A 16,316-nucleotide genomic window follows, 5' to 3' on the forward strand; every position below is an offset into this window, starting at 1 on the left:
AGCTATTTAAAAGGAGTGAGGCTTAACAGAGGTTACTGACAATCTCTTTCCATACCCATTTTTGACTTGAAATGGTGCTTATCATACATATTCAAAAATTTCACCATATGCTATTCTGGTCAGATGCCTCTTTTGCTTATGAGAAGAAACATGTTTTGTATTCTCACAAAGTCTGTGGACATTGTTACGTAATAAACATCGCTATATGTCATACGTAAGCTACATCTACCTACTGACATTAAAAAAAATAGAATAAAGTTCAAGAACTATTAACACAAGATTTGTACTGAGAAGGGTGTAGGAAGGAGCTCGACGTAAATTATTTTCTTTGGATGGATCATTTCAAAGTAGTTTACAAAAACACAAAATATTATTTACACAATACTAAACTTTTCCTAAATGTTCTATGATATTTCTATTTCAAAACTGTCTTATTTTGAGAATTGAGGAATATACATACAGCAAGTTTAACGCATAAGCCAATAGCCCTTAGCTTGAGCGAAAGATGCATTTAGAGTCTCCCAACACCGAGAAGGTGGCAAAAACTCAGCTGCACCTACGTCCTTTTTCCAAGCAGCTCGAAATGCTTTAGCAAAGACCTTATGACTCTTACATCATTATTAGTGACATAAGAAAAGGTGACAGAGACAAGAACTGGGGCTCTTGACACCAAGTGCCTAATCCACTGAAACACACTGCATTTTATTTAAAGCGACAGATACCTTTCATTGGCACTGCCCAAATAGAAGTTTAAAAGCTGTTAATTGTTAAGTGAAAATTTTCCCACTGAATACGATCTTAAGGTTTTTTGAGAAACATCAAGATTTACTACCACCTGAATGGTATTTGAGAAGTAAGAGTGACAACATGTTCAGTTTGGGGATATTAACTAGAAAATTTAAACTAATCATGATCAGTTTATGAGAGTACCAAATTAGTGCCCAATTAGACCAATACTGTGAGCTTTGCTATGCTACTTTGAACAGTTTGGTCCAACTATCTATCTTCAGCTGCTATGTTTATTCCAGTTCATTCTGGTCATATCAGACGGGAACAAGGATCTTCTGTACTGATCGTATTATGTGACCCTCATAGCTCCGCCGGAGTTTGTAGGTTGCCAGGAACATTGGCAATGGGACAAATCACTCTTTCTGTCACTATCACATTTTGTGTGAGACACGGCTCAAAGACTGTAGTGGAAGGTTGCACGAGAGAACCAGAGGCCGAGTAAGTCTCTGTTACCAAATAGCTACCAGGCTGCAAAGGGTCAGGCATGGCAATGGCTGGCTGGAGAACAGAGCCGGAAGCAGGCAAAGCAGAAGCTCCTTGACTGCCTGGCACAGGCTGGCCCCTAACGGATTCTGACTGTTGGATGTCTACGGAATAGCCACAGGGTTCAATCCTAGAATGGCCTTCTTGGGTAGGTGGCTGAGATTGTTTGGCTTCATCATCAATCCCGAGGCTAATCTCAGCAAGCTTTTTAAATTTGGGGCCAAGCGAGTCCAAGAAGCTGTCATCCAGCTCATCGGCAATAAAACTGCAACAACCCACAGAGCCCACGGGAGAACTGGGGGCACCCATTCCTTCGTTATCATAGATCAGCAAGCAGTCATTTGCTTCCTGGGTGTCGTCTTCTTCTGCACAGGCAAATGCTTTCTAAAGGTGGAGAAGAGTGGAAAAAAATGAATTTTAAAAGCGTGTCAATTGAAGAATACAGTACAGTTCGCAGAACTCAAGGTTTGATCATGAATGTGTGATTTAGGTAATCCATAGAAGTAAAGGCACGTTTTGTATATCGACAGTCTTGTTACAGAAATTATCTGGTGTTTGGAGAACAGTATAGTTGATATTCTTTCAAAATTGAATCTGGCCTAGGCTCGTGTTTTAATTCTGGGTTTTGAAGGTACTAACGTGGATTTAGGCCTACAAAACGAGTGTGTTCAAAGCCGGGAGGTTATTCACTAGGACCAGTGTGGGGTTTCCTGTGTGTACCTCTGTTAATGCTAGACTCCCCAAACCTTGTGGGAGCCTGACCCCTAACTAAGGCTCACACCACACCTCAGAAAATCCCAAGAGTCCTCATCCCAAACAAGCTCTCCCTGCCAGTCACCATGTCAGGATCTGCCTTCTCAGCAACAGGCCACATCCCAGGACTTACCAGCTCTGATACTGAAGCTGTGTGTGAAATCTGTTCTAATGATGCACCAATCAAGAGGCAAGACCTTCCTCTTAAAGTCTTCTCTGTTCCTGAACCCTTGTTCCTTTCAGTTCTATGCTTCCTCACGCTTCATCTGATCTTCGATCATATTCTTTTTTCCCACTTTTATTTTTGGGTCATTTATTCAATGGTTCTTCAACTTTTGGGGGCAAAGACTCCTTTGAAAATGTGAAAAATACTACAACCCTGTCTCAGAAAACTATGCATGTGTGTTCTGGCATACTTTATGGTATAAGAAACACAAAGCAAGCTGCTTTGTATTCCTAAAGAAGTTGCTGCTGATCCTGACATGCAAAAGATTTTGCTTTCCATTGTTATTCCAGCTGGGGGGATGAAGTTCCACTTGTTATTTGATCTCCCTTTGTGTCTAAATACCATTTTTCCTTTTGACTAGTAGCCCCATTGTGGCAGCCACCTTACATCATCTGTATTATTTTGGCAAAGAACCCTATTTTTTTCTTACATTTTAACAAGCTGTAAATAAAATAACAACAAAAACGAATTGCAAAACTGAAGTATAGTCAAGTGAAAAGACACCTAATGTAAAGATAACAAAGCCACAGAGTTTTCGACCCAATTACCTGAGAAAAATAGGAGTCCAGGAAATTCATGCTTACTGCTCCTTCCGCATAGTCCTTATTGGTTCCTCCAGTGGAATGCCTTGTTCTCATCGTTCCAGACTGTCCTGCAGAACCAATGCCAAGTCCGGTGCCTGTGCTGAATCCTGCAGCGGCCCCAGATCCTGTAGCTGCTCCAAGCTTGGTGGTCAGTTCCATTCCCGAAGCTCCTTCCACCACTGTCCCTCCAGCATATGTATTCATACAAACTTCTAAAAACGGGAGAAAATTCTGTAGCATCTTATGCTGTAATTTTTTAAATTGTTTTTTGATATCCCTGAACAGATGCCAAGTAAAGCAAATAAGTATGTAAGTGGGAGAAATTACAATTAAATGACTAGAGGTGGTAAGAACATCCTGTGGTCTGATATGTGAGAGTAACAGAGGAGATGAGGCTGTAACAGAGGACCTTAGCAGATGAAATAGCTCTGCAAGCATACTAATTGAAAAATATACACAGGAAATAGGTTTTCAGTGACAAGAGCCAGAAATAATAAAGTAAAAACAGAATATTCAGCACATAGCCATGGAAAGCTTCTAAGGCAATGCTTATTTGTTTTCAGGAAAAAAAGAAATTGAAATTAAGCTGTCATATTGCTGTAGTATGGAAACTAAAGAGGGAACATGCATAATATAATCAAGCACATTAGCAGGCACTAATTTAGTGTCTTGGAGCCTAAAGAAAATTTAACGAGTTATGACTATTCTATTACCTTTACATTACACTTTCATGGAAAATTATATTTTTCTAGAGAATTCTGAATATAGTTTTTGCTATGTAAATAAAACGGGAGAAGCAGGTGAGGATCTGGGGTAGCTGATAAAGGCAGACATTTTGGGTGATCTCATGCAGACTTTGCAGGCTAGATATTTAAAAACAATCTGTTGCTATGTGTGGAATTAAGAAAAAATTTTAATATTAGGCATTAGTTCTTGTTCCTCCAGTGTATGCCTTAGTTGTGGCATTGAGATAATATGAATAAAATGGTCATTTGGTAAGCCAAAGAAATAAATAATTTCGCCTATGTCACAACATAAACGATCTTGTCCCATTATGCTTGAATATGAAACTGTTACTTGAACTCAAATCGGGGTATTGTTAGTTCTGGGGAAGGAAGAAGGGCAACAATATAGAAGATGTGCACATGTGAGGTTTAACTGCAAATATTATCCAATGTTAAGAATAGTCAGAGTTGAGTGGTAGGTACACAGTATTTGCTATATTTCCCTTACATTTTCTACATGTGAACTCTTTCCTAATTAAAAAAAATAGTAATTGACTGAGAGCTATACTTCAGTTTATCAAAGTTTGGAAAATATATAACAAATCTTCAGATATTAAAAATGACGGCATCACTGGACAATGAACTTCAACGAACTTACTGAAACCTGAGCTAGGTCATGGAATTGACTGATATACTAATAGTAAATCTTTTCATTGAAACCCATTGTTCACTGGTAACATCTCCCCAGCATGTGTACATATGTGCAAATTATTAAGAAAATGATTTAGAGCACTTATTATTTTTCAGTATTTCTTATTTAATCCAATATTGCCTTAAAAATATCCATTTGTTGTTCACTTACCAGAATTTTCCATGAAATCGGCTCCATTGGCAGTTATAGGCGGCACACGAATATTTGTGATTTCCTGCAAACCAAAATAAATATATTTAAATGTCTCAAAAATAAATATATTTAAAAATGAACCAAATTTCATGGCAATATGGGTGAAATGGGCTGTTTGCAAAAGATGACTTTACAAGAAGCCCAAATTATTGCAAGACTAACCATTTTTATGATGTAACATCTGAAGAGCTATGATCCTAAAAGGTTCCATTTATTTCAACATTGACTCACAGAGATCTTTAAAGATCGAGGAGTGTCTTATTTTTATACCTTGCTACTGTTTTTCCTATCTGAATATAAATCTGAGTTTGCTCTATGTGATTGAAATAAATGTTTTAATATTTTTTTAATGTTTATTTATTTATTTTGAGAGAGAGAGAGAAAGAGTGCATTTGTGAGCAGGGGAGGGGCAGAGAGAGAGGCGAGGGAAAATTCCAAGCAGGGCTCAATCCCATGAGATCAAGACCTGAGCCAAAATCAATAGTCGGACCAACCGACTGAGCCAAACAGGTGCCCTGAAATGTTTTAGAAACTGGGTCCTCACCTTGTCTTCAGGTTGAGCTCCTTCGATTCCCCACTGATGAATTGTTCCTTCCGAACCATCAGGAACTGGGATAAATCCTCCTGCCACTCCCCCCATAGAACCCATCCCGCAGTCACAGATCAGCAGCAGAAGAGGGGCCACTGGTTATAAAGGAAAACAAAATATTGCAACATTTGAGTCATTTGGAAACAATTTGACGTGACAGTTGTCTGAAAAGTTACAAAGAAAATACAATATTTTCAGTACTCATGGAACATCTAATAGAAAGAAAAATTAGTTTCTACAAAATAAAGTGTAAGCATCCTAAAATTTCATATAATTATGAAACCGAAGGAGATAGATCATTCTTGTGATATGTGTATTTTCTTAAAATGGACTGTTTGATGAATGGTAAAAGTGGTTGTTCAATTCCTCAATCCTTTTCTGTAGTAGATATATATTTTTATTGCATTTATTTGTATATGCTGAGCTATGTATATTACGTCAGGTGAATACACACCTGATTGGTCAGGATTTTGGGCAGGTGGGCGGGGTAACGTTCCTGTAATCAGGACTCTACAGATCTCCTAGTAAACAGCAATTAACCGGCAAACTCCCTCCACAAGTAGAATGATGAGCTAATACCAATGCACTCTTAATTGTGATTTAAGAATCTCTAGCTTGGAGGGGCCTTCCAGTCAGGGTAATTTTCATTCTTTCTGTGCATATCTGTCACATCTCAGCAATAAAGATTAACATCATTCTCATGCTAATGGACCAAGAGAAAAATGTACTCTTTCTTGAAAAGAAGCCCTGGAAAGCTAGGTAGTCAGTGACCCCACCCTCACGTCTGGCCTGCCAAGTCTTCTTGAATCCTCACGTTTGAATTCTGTCCATTTAGAGGTGGTTTAGTGAGGGGTTTAAGAGCACAGCCTCTGGAGTCAGACTTGCAGGGTTTGTATTTTGGCTCCAACCCTCACCAGCTAGATACGTTATATCATCTTTTCTCATTTCTATTCATCCAGAGATTCATCCAGAGAATGGGAGAATGCATTTGATCTATATCATAGCTTATCGTGAGGATCAAATAAGTTAGTAGTATAAGAAAGGGTAGTGAGTGCTATGAGCATTTGCTGGTATCGTTTGGATGGGTTACGTCAGTTATGCAAATTAGGTCAGTCCTGTATATTAGCTCTATACAAAATGAAAAAAGGCCAAGTATATAAATAAAATAGGTTGGGCATAATTGATGTATTTTCTTAAAGTCTAATATAATGTTCATGTAAATGATACTACTACAGGCTTTTTTAAATTGCCATTCTCAATTTCATGACTTTGTTAGTGTGCGGGATTGAGTCCCGTGAGTTGACAAATTAGTTTCTAAGGTGATGAAGGTACATCTGTACGCTGAGCATTTTTAGGTGGGCATGAATAATCTTTTAGTGATCTTGCTTGTCACTGTATCTGCAACATATATCTGGTTTTTATATATGTATCCAGAAAAAGTTTTCCAAAGTGTTGAGTGCATTTCTATGGTCTGAAAAATGTGTGTTCTGTCCTGCGCAAAAATCAAAACATGGCGTTTTTTCAAATGGTAGCAACACAGGAAGCAAATGTGATCGTGAGAATATAACACAGTGTGTCTTCTCTGATTGCCATCTGGAGCCGCAATCCCAAATGTACAATGGCCTGCCTCTATGATTTATCCACACCCTTAAAGTCAGCATTTCAAAATTAAGCTCATCAGTGCCACTCTATGTATCTGTGCCTCATCTAATATTTCCAGTTTCATTGAGTGATTTAAGTGACAACTGAATTCAGTGGTTCAGCTGGGTTTCTTATCCATTCTTCATATTCATCAGTCTCCAAATCTTCTCCACGTAATGGAGATTACGTGTACATCTCCATTACACGTATAACAAATATAATTGTTATATTGTAAATATAACAATGCCTCACACATTTACCCTTTCTTTTCCAGTCTCATATGACAGCTCTGAATCTGGCTTCGATCATCTCCTTGCAAGTATTACAATAACCTCCTAACTGTAATTTCATTTCTAATTTAGCGCACACACCACTGCCCGTGTTATCTTTCCAAAACACAAATATGAACCTGCTAGGTTTTTATTCAGACACGTTCAGCAGCTCTTTTTTCTCATAACTTAAGGAACAAATACCGTAACAGGTGTATGTAAGCCCTTTCAAGTTGGTGCCAGTGCATTCTCCAGGTTCAGCTCCTTTACTGTCCACAGTTTCCCCATTTGTTAGCCTCCCAACATGTGAGTCCTAAAACAGGAGAAGCATTTTCTGGCTTTTGCCCAGTGCTGTTGCCCTTTGGAAACACTTTCCCCCTTTTGTACTTACACCTGACTCATTTTTCGAGCCACAAATTGATGATTCTGCTATTCTGTGAAGCCCCAGTAATAGCCCTTGGTAGTAAATTCTTCGATAGCTGTTATCATGGTATAGTTTCTTCCATAGACTGAGACACACACACATCTGTGAACTACGTGAAAACCAGAATCAGGTTCCCTTTTTCAGCTGGATGCTTGTCAAGGCTCACGTAGATGCACTTGGAAAATTTGGTTTTGAAATCGAGTAATATGATATTGAAAAACTGAAAGGTATGTCAATTTCAGCTGTTAAATGACATGGTGCGTGATAACTGCAAAATAGGAAACACTTGTGAGGAAGGAGGAAGGAGAATATACCACGTGTGTTGGACGACTCTGGAGGTCACACCACAGTTGTAAATATAACAACTTACTATTTTTTTTTAATAAGAAGAGATATGAACAAATACAGCGAACATTAATATCTGTTAAGTCTGCATGATGGCTATGTGCGTGACTGTCATGTAATTTTCTGTACTTCTTTGTGGTTTGAAAGTATTTCACAGATTTTTAAAAAGTTTAAGTGAAGAGGTTGGAGTGGACTTGATTATCACGCACAGTCATTTTATTCTAAAAGCCTATGGTTCTGTAATAAATTTGGGAAGGGATTGTGAATTTTTCAAAGGTTTTTCTTATATAAGAGTTTGCCATGAAGTTCTTTTACATAGAGACCTATTGCATTCAAAATATTATTTGGTTCACAAGATTTTGATTTAAATGCAGCTTTTTAGAAACCTATCCATTAAATAAAATAAATTTTGCTTTTATTGAAAAACAAAACGTGTAGTTTCCCCACATGTGTTCAATAAACTTAATCTTATTAAGTAAAAGCCGTTAAGAGGGTGTGTATATGGGTGGTAAGCTATTTTCAGGAAGTGCTGGATTAAGCAATAATTTTTCAGGGCCCCTGATGTATTAATGTTCATTATAGAGCTCAAACCTCTATATTCTCTATGGTTTTCCTTAGATTTATTTGGCGAGGGTTCTCCTTCTATTTTAAAATCTCATGAGATTTTAATATGGAGAAGACATTTTAGAAAGTAGTGCATTGTGGATAAAGACGTTATTTTGATTATGAACATTACTGGCAGTGTGTAGAAAGTTCATGCTTTAATTTTTTCTTGTTGATTCTCTTGCACTGTTTTCTAAATGTCTAACATGTATGACATGGCTTTGTTGTATTATGAATATAGACTGTTGGCAAATGACATGCTAACTTTAAATATCTCAGATTCTTCCTGAAAATGCCACTTTCCTCTATCTTTGCCTAGAACGCAGTTAAGGAATGGCTCTACGTCGCAAAGGTGGCATCCTGTGCAGCATGCCTCCGCAGAGACTGATTCCGCATCCAAAGCGGAATTTAACTTTGGCATACTCACATAGCAACAGCAGAAGACCAAGGAAGATCAGGCCGATGGCTGCAGGTCCCAGCCTCCATGATGAACCTCCACCTATGCGTTCAGGGTCTTTGTGCTCGTTAGAATTTCCACAGGTGTCCCTGTTGTCACACTGACAGACTTGTAGCGTCAGGCTCTCTGGTGTCTCACACTGTCTGTCCTGACTGTCGGTAACTGTGAGCGAGATGGTGTACGTTCCAGGAGACACCTGCTGCTGGGCATTAAGGAGGGCGGAAGTAGCTGCAGACAAACATCATACAAATCAACAGCAGGACAAGGTGTCTTTTGCCCTTCAAACTGCCTGTTTTTGCTAACAGAACCAGGGGTGCCTTAAACATCATGGTCACAAATAGTGAGACTGATAGTAAGGTGAGATTTGAGCAGTTATTAGTGAGAAGGGGTTCAGTTGGGTAAAGCAGGCTGCACTTCCTCCTTGTCCTTCTTTCTGCCTCTGTTGTCACTCATGAAGACCCAGTCCTACCCTGATATTTCCCTTGAAAGATGATGGGAGGCAGGTATCGTGTTGACACGAAGCCCCCCCTCCTGTGACGTAACCACTCTCCTGTATGTCTGCACCAACTCCCTGGACTCTGGTGTGTGGCCCTCGGAATGTATGCCTTCCCCCTGAGTTCGTGTTTTTATGCCTGACTTATCAAGACTGAGTTTCTGCTTTGGCTTCCACTACGCCAGCTGTTCCTGATAGTTTGCATCCCCTGTGCCCAAATGCAGGTTGTTGTATGGGATTCTCTGAAGTGACGGCCTGTTGCCTGTCTGTCTCGTGAATATTGATCACCCTCCATTCTCCATTGCTGTGTTGTCCCTTTCTAAGTGGGCTCCAGCAGCAGCTCTTGCAAGCTGCAGAGTTGTGTCAACTGGATCACTCTCGATCCTACCCTGCCCTTTGGTACTGTGCCCGAGCCACCCAGTCCACACCGTTGCCTTGTGCAGCCTCCCCCAAGCAGGTGTGCTTAGTGCTGGCTCTCCTCTGTCTCTGATGTCTTGTGTGCGGCCTTTTTATTGGCCACGTGCCATGTGCCAGTAAACCCATTTGGACCCAAATGCTACACGCGTAATTTGGAGCTCGAGACTTCTACCAAGATCAGTAAGGCCCTCGGAAAGAAGGCCGTGGAGAACAAGATCCCAATTGCTGATACTTATGGCTAGGGCGCGATAGAGCATATTCATGGAAGGGGGGCAAGACTGGTTCAGAAAAGAGCTGGGGAAACATGAGAAGATACTTATTAAGTCCAATGGCTATTTCTACGAGACTACTAGAAAATATAGGTAATGTAAGTTTAGCATGATAACAGTTAGGAGAAACGGAAGGATGGATTAACTCTTTCTCACTGGCTAATGGGCTAATGGGAATTTCAGTCCCTCATGCTCTCAAAATTCCTGACCAGTGACAGACTAAGTAGCACCGCCAATGAGCCTTCAACAGGCAACTCGTCTAGTGCTTCATGTCTGTTCACAATCTGCCCTGTTAGGAAAAGTTTATATATTTAGAAATTTAAACAGCTCTGCAATAAAATAAATGCCCGACTCTCTTCTTTTTATGGTGTGCTGTGGAGGTAGAAATAAAACATTAAAAGCATGAAAATGTAAAACAGACTGCACCCGAAAAACAGAAAATGATAAATGGCGCTAACATTGTATCGTATCATTCCTTTTCTCTTCTGAAGAGAGAAGAAATTCATGAGACTAGGACCACATCTTCATTGCAAATAATTTTTTCAATTATTCTTGGAAAACACTTGCTCCCAAATGAGCTCTTTTATCCATCTGGAAACAGAAAGCAGCAGCAACTTTCATTTGTGGAAGCAAGTTTCCTATTACTCACCATTGAGTGTTGTGATACTCCATACATCTGGCAATTTTAGAGGCTGCTCCTCCAGGGAAAATGTGTAGGGGCCAGTATATTTATTGTCTAGTGCTCTAGCTGAGACAACCACAGAAGGCCGTGAAGTACAAATTGTTGTCTTTTCAAGGACGATTGTTGGACAGTTTTCATTAAAACTGGGTACTTCAACATATACGGTGCCTGTAGAAGTTTTACCTGTGTTTTCTGTAAGAATAACATTTTAGAGTTAAAGAAATATACAGAATAAGATGTACCCAAGAAAATCTTTTACTTTTTTTAATGTTTATTTATTTTTGAAGAGAGAGAGAGAGACAGACAGACAGAGTGCAAGTGGGGAAGGGCAGAGAGAGACAGGGAGACACAGAATCCGAAAGCAGGGTTCAGGCTCTGAGCCATCAGCACAGAACCTGATGCGGGACTTAAACTCATGAACTGTGAGATCATGACCTGAGCCAAAGTTGGATGCTTAACCGAGTGACCCAGGAGCCCCGAGAAAACCTTTCAAATGTCTCTTGCATGCAGCCACCTTAGTATGTCTTCTCATGAGAAATTATGTTTGTTATTCTTACAAGTAAAAAGATGTCATTTAATTTCCATATCTTGTAAAAAGCAAATTTAAATTTGTCAACTTAGCTGGTGACTGTAATTGGTAGCATTGGCTATTAAGTTAACATGCTTGAAACCAAGACCTCTGAGGTGATGCATTCACTGATTACCAATAAAATCAACATAAAAACAATAGTTTTCTTCAATTTCTCCATGCCAGTGCATGGACCTGGCACTAGGTGAAAGATTTTTGCTTCTAAACCTTGAGCCAAAGTATTTGAAATAAACAATGATTTATTTTTATCATCCAAGATACAGAAGTTAATTGAAGAAAAAACTTTCAATGTTGACAATCTCAAATTTCCCAGTGGTGGGATTATATGAATAATTTCTGTTGTTTCCTGTGTAGCTTTTTGCTGTTTTTCCAGGTGATATGATTTTTGGTGTTTATTCTTGTTTTATTTCCCTGTGTTTGCTTATTGCCTGGGCATCAATTTCTTTATACTTGATGGAACACAAACACTCAATGAATACTATTTTTAAGACATCCCAGAAGATTTTATTGTTCAGTGATATAGTCACATGAGGTCTCTGTCAGTAGCTTCCTTTATAAGTAACTCAAAAAGGCATCTCACATTCAAGCTGAGCTTTCCTGACAGGCATTATGTATCAGTCTTTCTCCATCCTCTAAAAACCAGAAATTCCTAGAGGCCTAAAGATTCTGCCTCAACACAGCAAACCACAGGGACTGAACACAGAATTCACTGGTACTACAAACTCTATTGAGAAGGTGGAATGCTCAGTTTTTTGGGTTCAACTGCCTCAGATTTGAGACCCAAGGCCACGAAGATAATTAACTGTATTTAGTGGTGAGCTAATATGTTAAGTAATCATAATCATCTATTCATAAAGAAATGCCAATTGGAGTAACATTTCTCTAAAAGTGATTGAAATATATATTTTTTAATTTTTATTTTTTAAGTAATCTCGACACCCAATGTGGGGTTCGAACTCACAATCCCAAGGTCAAGAATCACATGCTCTATGGAGCCAGATGCCCCATTTTAAAATACTATTCTTACCATCTATGGCCAGAACCTCAGCTGTGATTGTCTTGTTAACTATGAAAGTAGAATCCCGATCGATGTTTTTGACAAATTTGATTTGAGCAGTTTTTGGATCAATGAATAGCAAACCACCATCATTACGTCCCATGATGTACCTGTTTTATGATAGAAAAGATAATAGTTTTCTTTCAAGTATGGAATGTTTACCTATTTAATGAAAATGACTCATTTTATATTTAATATATTTATATTTAATTTAAGACATTGAAAGATACTTTTAGAAATGGCAGCAGAAAATCAGCATATTAGCATGGACAAGCAGTATTTCATAATCCTTAAGTATTTGCCTGGTTTTTCAGTTTTCTACACTGTGCAATAAAATAATTGTGTCCTTGCTCTTACACTAACTAGTCTGCATGGTGTTCTTATATTGGGTCATGTATGTTTTGTAGGTGCTGTGTACCAAGGTCTTGTGGTGAACTTCTACTCTTTTTAAAGACTCAACTGAAAGTTTCTGGGAAATTTTTTCCCGATTTCTCTCGACAGGCTAAGACATTCTCTCAGTTTCCACTTTAACTTACGCTCATGTTATCTTTACTCATAGCATAGTATGTTCTGTGATTTGGCTACATGTCTCTTCTTGAGTTATCCAGTTGTTTGAGTTGGCACTTTGTATCTCTGTATTCTTGGCATATAATGTTGGGGTGTTATTTTGTAGTAGCTTGTAAATGAAAACGACATCAAGGACTAATGTAAAAACAATCTTACTTGACGTATGAGGCAGCTTTTCTGGTGTCTTCATCCATGGCTTGATATGTTCCCAGGACATAATTGACCAATTTGTTAGTACTTATGCCTTTCTGCACAGTAAATGTCTTGGAAGCAGGATGGAACATAATTCCTTCTTTCACATTCACCACTTTAATCATGACTGGGGTTGACTGGACTCGATACTGAGAGATTACTGATTGGTGAAATTCAGCTTTGTTTTTGACAGCAATACCAAGTTGCACATTTTGTAGTTGCTCATAATCTAGAGCCTGGAGTAAAAAATAGAAGGGAAGATGTATCACAGAAATACAATCTGGCAAAACCAGAAGAGGAAAAGAGAACTTTATGTTACATGCTATGAGTGGCTGTTTTTATTTCTCCATAGCAAGACAATTTCAGAAATCATTGTAATGTTGAGATAGAGAAATCATTAAAATTTTTAACTTATAAGACTTCAGCTTCTTAACCGATACTTACAAAACAGGGTACCTCTTTGTAGACTACTAAAACATCATTATAGCTCCTTTAGGCTCTGTGGTGCAATGGAAAGAATCCCAAATTTGCTATAGTAGCATGATTTGAATCCTGGTTCTGTGGCCTAATAGCTGTGTGACTCATAGCAGAATATTTAATTTCTCTGATTCTCAAATTGTCACTTCTGAAAAAAACCCCAATCATCAGATTGTTGTGAGGACTTCACAAATTTTGTCCCCAAACGCATTCCTAAAAATGGCAGTTATAGCCATTCAGAGAATAGCTATTGGATTCGTGTGCAATAGTGTCTTTCCTGATTTAAAAATTTCTAGGTGGCAAAGGCGGACCATCATAATAAACTTGGTTGGCCAATATGCATCTGAAAAGCAGTGGGTGGGTGGCCCAGCAACTCTTTGTAGAACCATTTTCAGATGGTCTTGCATGATAACTATTTGTTTGACCGTCTTATTGATGTGGCCCAAATCAAGGACTGAGGAATCCCAGGAAAGCTTCTTCCATTCACTAATACATTTTTTTGAGTGTGATGAGATAAGGAAATGTTCACTGGGGATACATTTGTATATTACTGAAAATAATTAAGGGCAGAGTTCTGGATTTGAGTTTTAAGTCTGTAATGAGTAGTTTTGTGAGCTCAAGCATTCCCCAAGGGAGTGGAGGAGAATGTATAAACAGGTAATTATAATACAAGGGGAAAATAACAAGAGAAATTATAGAATCTATGCGCAAAAGTGAGTGAATACTTCTACTTGGGACAGTTAGGAATCCTGAGATGTTTCAAGTGAGCTGAGTGCTGAAGGACGAGGAGGATTTTTTCAGGCAGAGGTGAAGCGTTTTCAAATGCCCAGAGTTACAGAAAGTGACAGGGACCTGGCTGCAGGTGGTGAGAGGCCTTATATATAACTCTGAGGAGGCTGAAGGTCATCTTGAAGGCCAGCAGCTGGTCATCAATCCTGGCTGCGATTAGAGTTCTCTGAGGAGTGTTTAAGACCCTCCTTTGCCTGGGCTTCCCCACAGACTAACGGAACCCATAGTTCCTACATTGTCATGGCTGAAGAAGAGTTGCAGGTGATTCAAGTGAGCAATAAGAGTTGAGGGTTGGGGCACCTGGGTGGCTCAGTTGGTTAAGCGACTGACTCTTTTTTTTTTTTTTTTAATTTTTTTTTTCAACGTTTATTTATTTTTGGGACAGAGAGAGACAGAGCATGAACGGGGGAGGGGCAGAGAGAGAGGGAGACACAGAATCTGAAACAGGCTCCAGGCTCTGAGCCGTCAGCACAGAGCCCGACGCGGGGCTCGAACTCACGGACCGCGAGATCGTGACCTGGCTGAAGTCGGACGCTTAACCGACTGCGCCACCCAGGCGCCCCAAGCGACTGACTCTTGATTTCAGTATAGGTCATGATCTCACAGTTGTGGGGTTAAGCCCCACATTGGGCTCTGCACTGAATGCAGAGCCTGGTTGGGATTCTCTCTCTCCCTGTCTCTCTCTGCGCCTCTCTCACTCATGCACAGCATGTTCACTCGCTCTCTCTCTCAAAATAAATAAAGAAACTTAAAAAAAAAAAAAAAGAATTGAGGACCACTTTCACAGCCAATGGAGAACAAGGAACGATTTTAAAGAACAGAATGATCCAAATTGGTTTTAAGAAAAGCATGTTAGTAGACCGGTGGCAGGAGGAGGATGAAGGAGGCATAAAGGACATCAATCAGGAGGGATCATAGACATCTAGGGGTAAGGAGGCAAGGCCAGGTAGAGCACAGGCCAGCAGAAGGAAGACCAGGGCCAGACTTTAAGGACAATTTCCAGGGAAGAATTGGAGGACTGGCTGTTTGTTGTGAGGAAAGATATGGCCCAGGTTTCTAGTGTGGAAACTAGACGACACTGATACAGGAGAGAGAATACCTCATTTAAGGGATTGCTGGGGGTTTATAATACACCCTTGCAAGTGAGGATGGCCTCAGCCCTCTCTCTGAAAAGCAGAGTAATAGGAGCTGCTTCCACAGCTTCCAGAAATCAGGCATTCCCGCAATGTTATGCCCTTGTTAAGGGCATATTATGGGTCTGACAATCTACTGGACTCAAGGAAATAAAGAAAGAAGGAAGGTCCCAGATAGTCCGGTGTCCTGTGCCAAAGAAGGTCTTCAAATAGTGGTTATTTTTTCTAGTCTATATAGTGTCCAGGCAGAAATACCCTTACCCTTACATTATTCCAGATTGGATTCTGTGTGTGGGGCAGGGGGAGTGTCTGTTATAGCTAAGCATGTTAAATGGAAGGTTTACTCAATTATTATTTTTTATCTTGCAGATTTAATTATACAGTCCCATTTTCCAAAAAGTTGTTATTTTTCCCCTCTTATGACTGTAACTAATCCACTTAACACAAATTGATAAATTCACAAGCCACAATACCATGAATTCTTATCTTTTCCTAACTTTAATTGTAGAGAGAAAATGGATTAAGTCAATAAATGTGTTTTACATTCTGGTGCTTAAAGCAGGCACACCTATGAATATATGTATATTAGTGTGTGCTTACTATAGAAACTATGATAGCTTGGAAAGAAATAAATCAACATGTTTTAAAAAAGCTGTCCCGAGGCACCTGGGTGACTCAGTTGGTTAAGCTTCTGACTCTTGGTTTCGGCTCAGGTCATAATCTCATGGTTTGTGAGTTCAAGCCCCGTGTCGGCTCTGCACTGACAGCATGGAGCCTACTTGGGATTCTCTCTCTCTCCTCCTTCTCTCTCTCTCTCTCTCCTCCCTTTTCCATTCTCTCTCTCTCTTTTTCTCCCTCA

The 16,316-nt window shown here is 39.5% G+C and overlaps 1 protein-coding gene across 1 annotated transcript in view; it reads right to left on the reverse strand.

The window, feature by feature from the left end:
• Positions 1-1,089: 1,089 nt before the first annotated feature.
• The window catches only part of DSG3 (desmoglein 3), a 43,715-nt gene continuing 28,488 nt past the window's right edge, over positions 1,090-16,316 (reverse strand). The window contains exons 12-19 of the mRNA XM_047086875.1: positions 13,023-13,294; positions 12,270-12,409; positions 10,621-10,845; positions 8,763-9,020; positions 5,009-5,148; positions 4,423-4,486; positions 2,800-3,047; positions 1,090-1,656 (exon numbers count right to left, since the gene is read on the reverse strand). Coding sequence (XP_046942831.1) covers positions 1,090-1,656; positions 2,800-3,047; positions 4,423-4,486; positions 5,009-5,148; positions 8,763-9,020; positions 10,621-10,845; positions 12,270-12,409; positions 13,023-13,294 — 1,914 coding nt within the window. The remainder of the gene's footprint in view (positions 1,657-2,799; positions 3,048-4,422; positions 4,487-5,008; positions 5,149-8,762; positions 9,021-10,620; positions 10,846-12,269; positions 12,410-13,022; positions 13,295-16,316) is intronic.

This window comes from Lynx rufus, unplaced genomic scaffold, assembly GCF_022079265.1.
Source record: "Lynx rufus isolate CCGP_SWC_20201006 ecotype Redwood Valley unplaced genomic scaffold, mLynRuf1.p SCAF_22, whole genome shotgun sequence".
Classification (NCBI taxonomy): domain Eukaryota; kingdom Metazoa; phylum Chordata; class Mammalia; order Carnivora; family Felidae; genus Lynx; species Lynx rufus.